The sequence below is a fragment of the Pyxicephalus adspersus genome, chromosome 7 (genome assembly GCF_032062135.1).
Source record: "Pyxicephalus adspersus chromosome 7, UCB_Pads_2.0, whole genome shotgun sequence".
In the NCBI taxonomy this organism is placed as follows: domain Eukaryota; kingdom Metazoa; phylum Chordata; class Amphibia; order Anura; family Pyxicephalidae; genus Pyxicephalus; species Pyxicephalus adspersus.
The window spans coordinates 57981528-57996823 of record NC_092864.1 but is presented as its reverse complement, the minus strand read 5'-3'; the positions used below and the strand labels follow the sequence as shown (position 1 = coordinate 57996823).

The following is a 15296-nucleotide window of genomic DNA, read 5'->3' as shown; positions in this document are numbered from 1 at the left end:
TGCACACTGGAACAAATGCATGTACACAGAAAGTGACTGAAATGCTATGTTATTGTGCTTGAAATAGTTAAAATATCTAATAAAATAAAAAGGCAACTGCTTACGATGCACAGAGTTTTAGCAAACTAATTTGAGTTTAGATCTGCTATAAGGATGGTAGATCCCACTCTTGCTGCTACAAAATGACTAACAACATGTAAAAATGTGTTCCTGTCACCCCAGAGAAATTGGTCCTGGAAGACAAAGACAGAAAATCAAATCCTATAGACATTCCAACTCTTTCCCAACAAACATTTTCTGTGTGTAAATGTGTGTTATTGTAATGCACTAATGTGAACAGGCCATCCTAGCTGACACTAATGGTACCTGTCACCATTGATATGAATTAATTACAGTGGTTCTAATCATGTGATCACAATGAGCCTTTAGCCTGCAGATTGCATTGCAGCCTGAAGGTGTCAATGTTCACCTGTTTAGTACTGTGATTGTCAGATACATTTACAGTATTCAAATATAATAAATCAATGAAAAACTGGAAGATTGAAAACTAGTTTTTAATAAAAAAAAAAACATGTATGCTTAAAAATATTTAAAAACTAATTCTGTATGAAAATATATTTTTGTCAAGTTTTTGTCAAGATACCCAACACATGCTGTGCTATGGTTTTAAATGGGTTAACCTGTGGGTAGAGCAAAACTTTCATCTTCAGTTGAACGATCTTCAGTTCCCAAATAAATATTATTGGAAAAATTCAGCACAGTGTTTAAACAAATGCCCTGCATGCCACATAAGAAATGACCAGGGACTGTCAGTAATCTGAACACATAAACATAAAGTGGATAAAAGCTTCTACCACGTTTACTGATTGATCCTAGAGATTTGGTCAATAAATCCCAAGATCTACCCCAAAACCTTATGCAGGAGGACAGGATTGTACAGTCTCATTTCGTGCTCTCAGTGTACAAGTTACATTTCCTGTTCAGAATTAATGTGGACAGTGACTAGGATACTAAATAACACATGGAAGCGCAGGGGATTTCTTTAAAACTGAGTTTAGAATGTATCAGACATGTATCTAATGAAAATCTTACTGCCTTTTATTTAGCAAGGGATTTGTGATAATATTGTGTGTGCCTGCATACTCTGTACCTGAAATCCCAAAGAGCGGTCTGCAACATTTTGTAAATATCTGGGCAAAATGTACCATTTATTAAAAATATTTACATCATTTTAAAACAACTTGGTCATTTGGTAATATAAATTACCTTTTACATTCAATTTACAGCTACCTGTGATTCTTAAATACTGCCAGAACATTGATTTAGTGATAGCAGATGTACTGCGTATCAATGTACTGTCAGTTGTAAGCATCTTTCATCACCATTGCCCTGCACTAATAAGGTTTATCCTTGCTGCAATACTGGAGAATTCTGCTTATTACCATGAAAACTAACATATTACCATGTGTAGGCAATAACAATTACTTTTAAAAGTAAACGCTTCCTTGTGTTATTTAGTATTCTAGTCACTGTGTACATTAATTGTGAACAAGAGGAAGAAGAAAAAAAAAACAGTGAATTCACAAGACAATCCCAGGGATATGAGATCATCATGAGAATTCACTGTTACAAATAAAGTGAAAGTGGCACAAATACTTATTAATTTTGTATTGTGAATGGAGGGGTAAATTGGATGGATGCACAGTTTTTGAAATACGTAAGTGCAATTGGTTTGATAAATCAATAAATTGGAGAAATTATTTTGGTTTTGCATTGTAATATTTTCTTGTTTTTTTTTTGCTCCTCTTGTTAGTGATGTTAATGTTATATTAGAATCAGCATTTAATCTCAGGATGAAAAGTCCTTCTGATGAAGTTGGTTGGCGAAACGCGTAAAGATCAAAAAAACTGATAATTAATGTAATGGATGGATAGCATGATTATTTTTTAGAATTGATTAATTGTATAATGTGTGTTGTTTTTTATATATTTATAGTTTATATATCAAATAAATGGCAAATTTTATAAATAGAGATTTAAAGTCTTTTTAGGTACCCAAAAAATCCCATTTAGTGGTTTGAATGAAGGATTGAATGAGCATTATAAATCTAGGATTCAATGTTTTTTTCTTTTTTCACCAAAACTGATATCGTCATTGAAATGGTTTGCCTTTCTGTTTGGGTCACAATTAGGTTTTCCATCCTTTCTTTCTAAATGACAATTGTCACCAGGATAGGGTTAATATTTCTAAATGGTACACAGACAGAATGATAAACCAAAAACACACAAACGTTACAGAATACTGTATCTGAATCCAGATACACTGTAAGGTTGTGTATACATCAGTTGGCATAACACGGACACCGATATTTCTCTGGGATAAAGGTGGCTAGCTTGTCTATTCCTAGTGACAAGATGAGACCGTAAAGCGTGTAAACCAAGAACAAAATGTTTGTAGTTATATGCAGAAGGTAAACAAAGTTCAACTGTTCACTTTTTATTCTACAAAACACAGCAGAAAAGGTATAGCACTAGATTCAGCGTTATTTGATGTATTGCTGGTAATTTGCTGTAATTTACTGTCCTGGCAGTCTGCAGGGAACAAGAAATGTTGGAGTATGTCTGATGAGCCTGCTGGGATTTACTGCACAAACACAACATGAGTACAAAATGATGAAAGGCTGCTTTTTGGTATGCAGTAAAGTACATTTTGTGTATAAAGCAGACATAGTTCAATATTCTGCCCTGGAAACGTTTCGCAGGTGGCATTAAACAGTAGCTGGGGTGGGATGGGGGTAGAAAATGAAGGCACTGTATTTACCCTTTACACAATTCTCCCCTCTTAGTACAATGTCTCTAAAATAAATTATCCTTTGCAATTATGACTAAAGGTATACAAATAGGCAAAGCAGCTTTGTTAAACAGACAACACTGAATGGACCCAAGGAGCCAAATTTCTATATTTTTTTAACATGACACAAGAGAGAAGAGTTTTATATCCTCTGCAACCTAACAAAGTCACCTTTCCATTTGGAATTTGCACTTCATTGGTTTGAGGTCTAAAAGTGTTTAGAGGGTCTGATATGTGATAAAAGGGGGCTGAAAGCTTGAACAGGTAGGAAGGGGTGATCTGAGGTCTCAAGAGGTTGGATAGGGAGGGTAGTAATCTGGGGTGTTATTTGTGAAGGGGATCTGACTTGTGGTCTAAATGTAAAGAGGGCTTATCTTAAAAGGAAGGGGGAGTGGATTTAATTTAGATTCTGAATGTAAAGGACTGTCTGATCTGGAGTCAGACACATTGCACGTAGGGATGTCAGCCTGGAGCTTGTGTAAACTCTTTAACCCACACCAAATATTAAAGACTAGTAGCCATGACCACTTTTGTAGGTTATCTTTTTGTAGTTAGGGGTCTGCGGTAGCATTTAGGTATACTCATTTGCAGGTTTATTTTTTTTATTTATGAACTGTGCATGCTTTGGGAAATCAATTCTGCTTTGTTTAAATATCTGGAAGTGGGTATAGTAAACACACGTCTTCATTTACTTTGAAAAGTGTTATGAAAAAACATAACACAAGTGAAAAATAAACTGATTTAATCTGGCAACAGACTGTAACAGTTTCACATGTCACTGTGCAGTAATATAGAAATCTCATTAAATAATAAAAACTCATTCAGCGCTAATTTTGTCTGAAATATATTGGTCGGAGTATTCCCCTTATATGTCCCCAAGCTTGTTCCAGTCCTGACACAATCAAAAAATTAAATAATTAGCTTTCTTTTTAAAATGATACTAATCATCCCTTTAAACAAAATAAAAACTATACAAAAAACAAATATATTTTTTTTGCTATCTGTCAGCATGACTGCTGATGGATGTCATTCTGCCTGAAACACTGATAAGTGTATAATATGAGTGTTGTCACAAGGATCTGGAAGAATTGCACTATATTTATATAAAAGGAATTGGAAGAATCTTTTTTCTTTTCTTTTCCCCTAAATGTCACTTTTTATGATTTGATAATTTCAGTCACTTTGCACAAAATTGTTCTTTGGCAAAAGAAAAAGAGAGAAAGGAGAAGGAAAATTTTGCACTATGTATGCACATTAAGGAGGGGGGGAGGGAAAGTAAAAAGAATTTGTATTTTTGTGAAAAATATTGTTTGCATATGTGTTATGTACATTTGGTCTTGTATGTTTATAAATAATAAAAATCTTAATAATTTAAAAATAAGACAAACATACATAACTTACAGTGGACATATTTAGCTATGTGATTAGTTGCTGATTTACCTTGTTTGACTCTTCTGAAAATGTTATGCTCCGAGCTTGACACCCTACATTTCCAGCACTAATTGATATCCAAAGCAGATCAACAATGGTAGTTCCTATATCTGTCTCAGAAGATTCCCAAAATAATCATAAGTATTTGGAGGAACAATCCCACCACCTTCCCAGCATTATCTGCAAACTGTAAGATAACTTGTAAATGATGGTCTGTGTAAAAGGAAAGTTTAGGGCAGGAGTGTAGTGAGCTGGGCACGGGTGGGAACGCCATGCTCTCACTTTTTTTCGGTAATGGGCACACGTGCCAACTCTTATTTTGCAAAGAAATTCTTTGGTGGTCCAAGGATCTGGCCAGTCCAGTCCCCCTTGAGGCCAAGAGAAGGACCCCACTGGGGGCGGAGCAGTGGCCAGAGCCAAGGACCATGTCACCAGTATGGAATTGCAGGCTCAGGGCAGTGGCAGGTTGTGTCTCTGAACACACGGCTCAGATCTGCCATGGGGGAGCGGGCAGGTTCTGGTATCATGAAGTCACTCTGAGGGAAGTTTCTTCCCCTTTGAGTGATACATAGGCAGGGGTGTAGTGGGACGGGCACGTAGAGGATATTACCGTGCCCCCTCCTCTTTTTTTTTACAACTACACCCCTGGTTAGAAATGGAAAACTACAAGTAAAAGGCAAAGACCAGACTATCACATGGAAATAGAAGCCACGGTCTTCTTACTGTCATATTTACTTTTCCACAAAACCATTGATAGGAGGGCTGGGACTTCTCCATAAAACCATCTATCAATTTGAATGAAAAAGACCAGATGTAGCAACTGTCAACTTATAACTATGGCTAAAGTTACAACTGCAATATTGCTTTTGGTTTCTTATAGGTTGATTAGCTCAACAAGAGGCATTTGTCGTGGAAAGTTGCAGCCAACTTTATGACAATTACAGGATCAAACAAAAGTAATATTTCCATAAAAAAGAAAATATGAAAAACAAAATCAAATATTCTCCTTTCCAAAAGGTACTTTTCTAAAAGAGTGGTCCTTGTGTCCAATCCCATAAAATATTAGCTTTGCTCTATCTGGGCTGACATCATAGTCTCCCTGCAGGTTTGTGTTGCCTATTTCTATTCTCATGAAGGAAATTTGCTCCTACTACAAAGAAAGCAACAAAGTAATCTGCCCGCTAGATTCAAGACATGGACTGACTTTAGACAAGCTAGTCTCATCTTGTCTACTTGTGTTCCAGGTTTGTAAGATTTCTATGCCAGACTGGAAACACTCATCTAATAATACTATTGTAGGGGCACCTTATAATAATTTTATTGGCACATTTCTGGTATAGTATATTCCAAATATTTCACACATATATCAGCTATAAATGTCTATTTGAACCTGCCTCCTATATAGTGCTTGGTGTTGTTGATCATCCCCTTCCATAAATGAACAGTTAGAGCTAACATAGGAGCATAGTTTCTTATAAGCAGAGACAACCCCATAAATTCTACTGAAACTTGGTGACCCTGTGTGTGAAAGTCTTTGAGCAGTGTTATTTTATTTAATCTTCATTTCTTAAATACCTGTTTAACCTTGTGCTTCCCCATTAATGGTAGCCTTTATTACAAATCTGTTTAATGTATAATACTTTCTAGTATTATTTGTAATTAAATATGAAAGTACTTCCTATTCTTTCATCATTCTTTCTGCTAATTATAATGCTGTTACAGGGACATGTTTTGTCTTGGTATTTACACAAATTAATAAGTAAAGAAGCAGCCTTTATGAACATTTAGGAAAATAAAGGACATGAAATTTACTTGTCTTAGCTAGAGGATCAAATGCAGATACCGCAATATATTGCCTCGTACAGCAGCCCTTCCTAACTGCATTACTCAAGTTCTCCCAAGAGGTTACGTTTTAAGGATTTCTTTAGTAAGAAGAACTGTGGTAATTACAGATTCAGGGATGCAATTAAACACCTCATGTAGATTAAGGTAAATTGAAAAACATAACCTTTTGGCCTTGTTTACCCGGGCTTAAGCTTTTATAAGAGCAGTGTGTATAGAAAAGATGAGCAGAAACATGAATACAGCCATCATAAAATACACCATTTGCTGCCTTTAGAATATGATTCCATAACCACTCAACAATTTCCTTTTTAATATAACCCCAATTCTAACATTCAATATATTATAATAATATTATAACTCTGGACAATTTTTTTTGTGTTAATTTACATAGGAAAGTTTTAGATGCTCGGTTAGGTATTTATCTTTGTCTATATACTTAGAAATCCACTATCTCTTGTTATGATCTTTAACGTAAGACACTTTTCCAGGGATTTTCCTTCATTTTAGGATATTTTGCATTTGCTTCTTGCAGAGTCTGTGAAACAGGAATGTGATAGAGACAGCAAAAACCAAACACCCAAGGTGCTAACCATTTTACATAATATCTAAAAAATAAACAGTGTGATTTGTGTTACATTTTAATAAGCCTAATTGTGCTTGGAAGTCTCAAGTTTACATCAAAGAAAAATTGGATTAATTATCCTCTTTTAATGTTAGGGCTTATACAAACATTATTTCTTTGCTGTCGTCTCAATAAAGCAGAGTTTTACATCACTGGAACCAGTAGGCTTCACTTTTTGGTGCTTAAAGTGAGACATTACTGCTACATCATTGTTACATTTTCATGTTTTGTGGCTTAGAATATTGTGTAAATATAAATGTATAATAATGCAAATCTACTGATGTATGTATGTCAAGTAACTATGTAGTTGTCTGTATGCTTCTTCTGTCTCTTGGCACAGTACCATAGTGCCTAATGAAAAATTGGCCTGAACGTTCTTAGGAAAATATTGGTTTAAAATTTAATTCAATGTATGATGCCCACTGCTTTTAATTGCAGGAATCATGATATTACATATTAAATACATACACTGTATTGCCAAGCAATCTTCTTTGTGAATATTAGAAAATGGGGTTATTATTAAGAGAAGCTATAATTGCTTTAGGTCAGTGTTACTTAAAATATTAGGTTATGTTATGTAAACAGATGGGACTGAGTTGGAAATATTTTCCGCTTTTTTGGAGTAAAACTTTGGACAAGGCCCTCCTATAACGGATATGTCACTGATCTAGTACTGTTCCTTGTTTTGGTTTCTGCTTGAGTTATTGAGCCATGCATACAATGCATTTATACAGCAAAGAGCTCAGCAATCTCTTTGATAGAGAACTAAGTTTACATAGATACGTAGGATTTTTGTCTCTGAATACAATCTTTCATAATGCTGTTCAGTGACAGATGGTGACAGATGAATGAATGAGTACTGTACACACAGACCCTCTTCTGTTTATGCAAAGCAGAGGGTGGAGGATGAGCAAGCAGCACTCCGCTGTGCTTTTCTTCAATGACATGCTTAGCCGCCATTTCCAAACATCATTCATTAATTCTTCATGGTGGGACAATGTCAGGGCAACCCCTGTAAACGTCAGATTCCTGCCCAAGACGAACATAACTATTCATCTTGGGCGACTATTATCTGATGTGTGTATGCAACCTAAAAGACATGTAACACTAGTAATTCTGTACGGTGACAACTAGCCAGAGAGAGTGATAGAAGAACAGAATAGGTGAGGTTTTGCTCCATAGCTGCTCTTTATCTGGCAAGAAAATTTTTGCAGGAATGCTAAATGTGACATGGCCCTAATGCTCCAAATGTGGTTCAAAGGGGCAATACAAAAAAGCCATATGCAAAATTATATTCAGTATAGGTAAATAAAAATTGTAACGAAATTGTAACAAAATTGGTAAAGAATTGTAACCTATTTTAGTTATTTAATTCCTGACCATAATACAGAAAGACAATAGAGTAAAAAACTCTTTTTAATTTCCTTTAAGTTGTAATGCCTATTAAATCTGCATATATACAAAACAAAGACCTGGGACAGTTTTAGCAGTTCAGAATGGCATAATTCCCAAAAAATAAAGAAGGACGTTCAGGAGGGATATCATAACAAATAGCACTTAGTCAGCAGAACATAGAGGGTAGTACAGAACAATGTTCCCCCATCACACTACAGAAGTCCCATTCATCATTTGAGTGCAGCAAGAAAGCAATGTGAAAAGCTTTGATGGGAAGACTAGAGCATCAGTTATTGATAAAGCAGAGATCCAGATAGGATAGTGTTTTCACTGCAATTATCTGTACACGTAGGCAATTTACAGTTTCCAGGGTTAGTTCCACTAAGTAGTCAGCAGAAAAATCTCTTTTATAGATCAGTCATTTAGAAACTACCACCTTACTAAATCTAACACAAGATATCATTATTTGTCCATTCCATAACTAAAGGCACAAAACATGCAATTTGCTCATATAATAGAATTTATGGCAGTGGCAGATTCATCAGCCAAAGAGTTCTATCTTTCTTCAATGTAATATAAAAAGTGGGATTTGTCCTTTTGGCTGATCTTATATTTGTTTTGTACAGCAGATGGTATTTGCTGTGACGTTTAGAAATCATCTATGATAACTGAGCTGTTACTGTTCTCTATAGGTATTCTTCTTACAAGCAGAACTTTTAATATATGGATAATTCTTTACTGCTCAGTTTAGAAAAGGGAGTTGATGAATATCTGTCAGTCCATCACTCTAGCTGGTCATTTTAGGACATTCCCTGGAAAAATCTGTTATAAACAGAGAGCCTTGGTTAGGTTTGCCTGGCTGCTCGGCCATCCGCACCGTTCTGTAAGAACTAACACTTGCACATTTGACAATGGGTGCTAAACCATTCACTGTCATCCCCATTCATTCTCTATTGGGCTGCCGTGGGTCAGACACTACATATGGTAGTGGTAACCACACTGCAACTTCACCGCCAGTCTTGGGTTAAAAGCACAAGAGTTACTTTTGATCATAAGCAACCAATGACTTAAGTAGAGTAGTAGCCCCAAACCTTTTCAGACCTTTGGACCAATAAATTTACGGACTCTGGGCCATGCACGGGCAGCCGTGTGTCACTCAAAGGGGAAGAAACTTCCACCAGAGTGACGTCATGATGGCGGAACCCACCTACTCTGTGTCCAGAGACATAACCCGCCCTGAACCTGCGATACATACGGGAGACATGGTCTGCGGCTCTGGTGGTGGTCCCCCCCCCAAGCAGGGTCTGGGGACCACAGGTTGGGGATCGCTGGTCTCCGTGCTCTTGTGGCCCAGCTGTCAGATGGACCGGGGGTTGGGGAAGGTTCAAAATAAAGTTGAAATTTAGCTTTTCCCTTTTTTTGCACACTTGTAGAAAGTCTTCTCTTGTTCTCAAAATTCATAAATCCATTTCCCATTTGCTTTTATGATCTTGGACTTTTAGCCTTAGCTTCAGTTGTGGACATATCTTTGGGTAGACTGCATGTAAATACAGAATGCCTATGTTTAGAGCCAGCATATGAGCAGCAGTGCTGTGACCCGAAAGCACCAAAAAAATGTCCATCACGTTCTTGCTTGCAATATCTTATTGCAATGTGTTTGAAAGCAGGCAGTACCTCTATCCTAATGCTCCGTTTGCTGGTCCAATGCTGGACATAAATATTAGGCTACTTCAACCAAGTTTTTATTACAACTGTGACAAAGCAGATGAAGGCAATTATCCCAGCATCAATTTTAATTATTTCACAGATAAAAAGTATTGCTTGCCGTCTTCCCGGAAATCTGCCGTAAAGCCGGCAGCAAAGATGGCATCTCCTAAGTACTTAGGGCGGCTATACACGGGTAAGTATGTTCCATAATCAGTAAGTATGCAAAGAATGATGGAGCAAAACCCACCAATGAGTTTAGTTCCTCTTTAATTACATGTTAGATAATTGTCTTTCCTAATTAATTTATAAATAATAAATAACTTGCCTGTATCCTAACTGGTGGTAACACTCACTGTTACAGGGCTTTGAGTAGTAGGATTTAGCAGGATAGACCAAGTCACAACAGTTCCTTGGCATTAAGTAAAAATATGTTAATATATTTAGCCTAAAGTAAAAAGGGAAATGGAATGGCAGAACCAAAACATTTAGGTTTGTAAGTAGGTTTAATGGTGATGCTTTAAAAAGGAATCCAAACAGTGTTGCTCAATTCACAGCCTGGGGGACACATATTCTATATTGGTGGCCTACAACAGCACTAGAAAATGTAATTTTGTTAAAAGTTTTTCCTTTCCATTATCACCAGATTTGTTTTAACCTTTTGCCAAGGGGAAATCAGAATTCAGTTTTCCATTTAACATATTACTAGGTATTTTTTGCTTTTGGCATACTAGACAAGGTTTGTCTCACTGCATATTCACGGTTTTTAAAACTATTGAAAATCCCTAGTGTTCACAGATTTATTGCAAAATCCAGGCAGATAGGAAAATACAATTTCATGCATTAAATAAAAAAAAACATCAAATCTATTATTTTATAGAGAAGTTGTCTGTACAGCTGCACCTATTGGATGAGCTGGGGCTACTCTGAGCCAATCAGATCTCACCACTTTGAACATTGCTGCCAGACAATATTTTAAATGTGTTTAGAGGGGAAGGGACAAGAGTGACCTTCATTGTGATCATTGTGAGCAGGCTGCTTTGCATAAGTGCAGCAGAAAAATGTAAAGTCAATGATTTGACATAGGGTGCCTTGTAAAGCTAAACATTCCCAAACATTGTAAAACACAACAAATGTTCTGGTATATAAAATTGTTTAGGTTAATGTAATTATTTATTAGTTTTTTGTGTATATCTTTAACTAATTGGGGGGAGGGCAGTTTATTAGCCTCAAAGTCTGTTAATGAATAGCACTGATATTTGGGGTCTTGATTTATATTTTTTCAAAAGAATGATGTAAATACAGTATTAGAAAAATAATGGGGAAAATCAATGGACATGATGGCCTTTCCCTATTTTGAATGTTGAAATATTTATGAATCTAAAGGTAGCTATACGTTGCAAGATAGTTTGTATACATTAGACATTTGATAAAAAAATATTGAATCCAATGCCAATCTATTAAAAAATTAAGGCATTCTCAAGCAATATTAGTTATATCTATCAAACATTTATTGCAAATGCCCATTCATTGTTCAATGCAGCAGGGAGATAACAACCATTATCCAATAGGAGCACTCCCTATAGTTTCCATAACAATTGCTAGCTAAAGGTAGCACTCCCTGCAGTTTACAATACCAACGCAGCTTGTCAGTGTAAGAATTTGGGAACTCTCCCATTACCCGGCAGTTGCTAGGGAATACTGACTACACATTAGCTCTCCTGATTGATGAGTGCAGAGAAATGATCACTTTCCAGGAGTTATCAATTGTTTACACTAATTGTACATGGCCTAGCTAACTGTGAAATTTTTTTTTCATCACTTAAGATTGAGTATTTTGCGTAATGGAAGATAAGAGGGATTTACAGTACAGCTACATTGGCTTTCTGAAGTATTATTGTAACAAAAGCAGGAAAGCAGTAATATTATCTAACTGAATGACTGCAGGAAGTGGCAGTACTGTTCTTTGGTGATACTATCCTTGCATCCTATATACTAAACGAAGGATGTAATTATGCACGGACCCAACCTGCGCGCACACCACATCCGCCGCCCGCAACGTGAATGCCACCGCCCAAAGCGCACATGCCACCGCTGCTGTCATGGTGACATGTAAATGTGCCAAAACAAAACAGCAGCTGACACTTTCAATCAGTGTGCTCTACTCCACTCCACAGTGACAAGTTATTGCCATTCTTGGATTTACGATTCTTTTGAGAATCGGGGGTTGTGTACAACACATAAGGATGGGTTTTCTACCACGCAGATATCATCTGACTGCCATATCCCAGATACATGCTCATGTCAATAAATACAGTACTGTCTTTTCCCTGGGGAGCTTTAGAAAACCGTTTATTCCGTAACAAAAGATCATTTATATTGGGCTTTTTTATACTGGGAATCTATTTAAAACAAAGTGAGACAGACACTTTATTGTGTATCTAAACATGCCAAAAATGCAAAATATTGACTTTCTTAGACTTGTTGGGTAAGTCTTTTATTTTTAGTTTATGACACTGCAAGTAGAAAACTCATTCACTGCACTGAATCTATGTAGAAGCAGTGTTATCATCCTAGGGCCCTATGTATAAAACAGGGAATTAGGCTTTCCCTCAAACATTCCCTCATGAGAATCTTCAAGGTCCATGTGTTTCAATGGCAGTAAATGATTCTCACAAGGGAATGTTTGAGGGAATGTCACATTTCTCGTTTTATAAATAGAGCGCCTAGAATAGATTACAAATATCTCCCCTTCTCCTCATCTCCATTACATAGGTGATGCATTAAAGAAAATAGCTAGGATGGCTTACAACATTGTTTTAGACACAAAATGAAAAATTAAAAAAATAGGGAGAGAAATTACAAAAAAAGAAGGAATTAATCCCAATGTAGAGAGATTTCCACTAATCTACTGCTGTGTCTACAGAACAGGAAGTAAAGACACATTGATTTAATGGGACCAACAAACTGTCAGGGGATTTTATCATTCTCTGCTCTATCAAAATGAAAAACAGGTTTTGACTTTAGATTTAATTGTTTTCTCCCTAAATAAAATCATTGAACCTAATCTACAGTCTATGTTATAAAATATAACATTTCAGATTTTTAGGTAATTATTTCAGCACTGTCAGATGATCATCATAAATATAGACCGTACAAACAATCTGCACAATAAATGACAAATGCAATATTAAAAGTTAACAGACTTAACAGACAGGTCAGAAAAAAAAGAAACGAGAGTTCATTGACCTAACTTTAGCCAAAGTTTTACTTACCTGTGCAAGGTGTCCATGATTTTACCCCAATAGCCAGGCTCAATGGTGTCCAGTTCAAAACAGTCCAAACACAGACCAGAAGAAAGGCAGACATCAGTGGACTTTGAACATGCGGTCCATGTACTGTATTAACAAACCTGCTTTCTTTTAGTTAAACCCAAACTCTGATGAGAAGTAGCACCCAAGTCTTCATGGCCAGGGAGAAATGTTGCTGTCCCTGTTCAAATGTTTCTCATTCTGTGCGTAAGGCTCTACACTGTCAATAAACATCTACAGAAAATTCCATCATTTGCCTCTTAATTTTAAATGTCATAACATCATATCTGGAGCCTCTTTTTTCTCAGAAGTTATCAGTTCATAAACTCATGTAAAAGAAGCAGCAGAGCCAGCTGTTTGCTCATGACACAGCAGGTGAGCTTGTGTGTGTGTGTGAGGGATGAGCAGGTGAGTGTTTAGGGAGAAGCCAAATATCCAGACATTCAAATGAGTTCCCAGTCATCTTCTCTTCTTCAGGATCTTTTCATCTTTTGCCCAGCCCTCCCCAGGTGAAGGAATTTCCCACTGTAAATGACTCTTACAAGGAATAAATTACTAACATAGGTGGAGCCACCAGCAAGCTGTGCACCTGAGTGTGTGTTTAGTGCTTCAGGTACATGGATGGAATGTATCTTTCACTTAACTCATTTTATAACCAAGAACCTCAATCATAGAGCAAGTAGTATAGTCTTCCTTCCTTTCTTCCTTCTAAAGTGCATTGTTTCAAATATAAATTAATGCAATATGATGATAGTAGTTCATTTTTCGCATGTGTCTGTTTATATCTCATATAAAGTTAACAAGTATTGTTTTGTTCTAGGGTCTCATTAATGGATATTTCTGCTGAAAATGGCTTTGCAGAGAACCTAAAATGCTGGTTTCCAATGTACGCATGCGATGACTTTCGACCGAGATGAAAGATCACAATCTTCTTGGGTGGGAACCTATTGTGTGTACTATGACCCCTCAATGGCATTGAGATCACTAAATGGCCATGCAGGAATAACTGCTGTCAAATCCTATGGAAGGGGATGCAGCAGGATTACTCCCACAGGTCCTACCCCCTAAACTCTCCATGGAACTAAGCAGTGCTCCTTCATTCTACTTTCATGGGAAACAATCAAGATAGATTGTTTTCAATGACAAAAAATGACAGTCTGTGCAGAGCTTATGGTAACTCACTAACACTGTGGCAGGCATTAAGGCAGCAACATTTAAATAAAATTGGACTTTGTACAGCGCAGTGTAATATGTCAGCTCTAAATAAATACTGTGTAATATTAATCTGCATATTTGTTCAGGGTCCATGGCTGAAAATGTTAAAGTTAGACAATCACAATAACACCTTGGTAGCTCACATATTCCAATGGTCTCATCAGCAATAACAAAAATTATATTTCAATATTTTGGATATTCATGTTAAAGCGATAGTATTATTTCTTCAGTTTCACAGTTAGCTGTTGCTACTTTTTTACATTAATGTGCCATAGCTATAAAGCTCTTCAGCTTGGAACTCTCTGGAAGTTCATATTCTCATACAATAAATAAATTTACATATTAATATATAATAAATATACATAACCCTCTATATAACATAAGTGAAAAGGTGCCTTCTTCATGTGTTCAAGCATTTCAAAAGCAAAGCGTGTGTGCATGTGTGTAAAGCACTCGATGCCTCATATAGCTAATAGGGTCCTAAGAGGCAGAAATTGTTTTCATTACTGGTGAGCAACAGCTTTGGAATTAGAAGAACAACCTACATCTCGGAAAAACATTACGCAGACGTACATGTACAAGTATACATAATTATCATGAGCTTTATGCCGCAGGATGCAGCTTGATACCATGAACCACAGACTATACTGCATAGAGGTAGTCCCCGGGTTACATACAAGATAGGGACTGTAGGATTGTACTTAAGTTGAATTTGTATGTAAGTAGGAACAGGTGCATTATGTTAACCAATGAGATTGGAACAGATGTTTTTTTAACATATTATTAGGCAGCATGGTGTCAGTTACTGTATAAAATCTCCACTGTGAACTAATCACAACCAAAGAAAAAAAATAAAAACTTAATGGAACCTAGACATATAATAACTTCTGGAGCAGGCTGTGCTTTGATATGCAAAAAGAAAC

General features: G+C 36.4%; 1 protein-coding gene across 1 annotated transcript in view; it reads right to left on the bottom strand.

The window, feature by feature from the left end:
- The window catches only part of TSPEAR (thrombospondin type laminin G domain and EAR repeats), a 69302-nt gene extending 55770 nt beyond the window's left edge, over positions 1–13532 (bottom strand). The window contains exon 1 of the mRNA XM_072418619.1: positions 13123–13532. Coding sequence (XP_072274720.1) covers positions 13123–13216 — 94 coding nt within the window. The 5' untranslated portion in view covers positions 13217–13532. The remainder of the gene's footprint in view (positions 1–13122) is intronic.
- Between the last annotated feature and the right edge of the window lie 1764 nt (positions 13533–15296).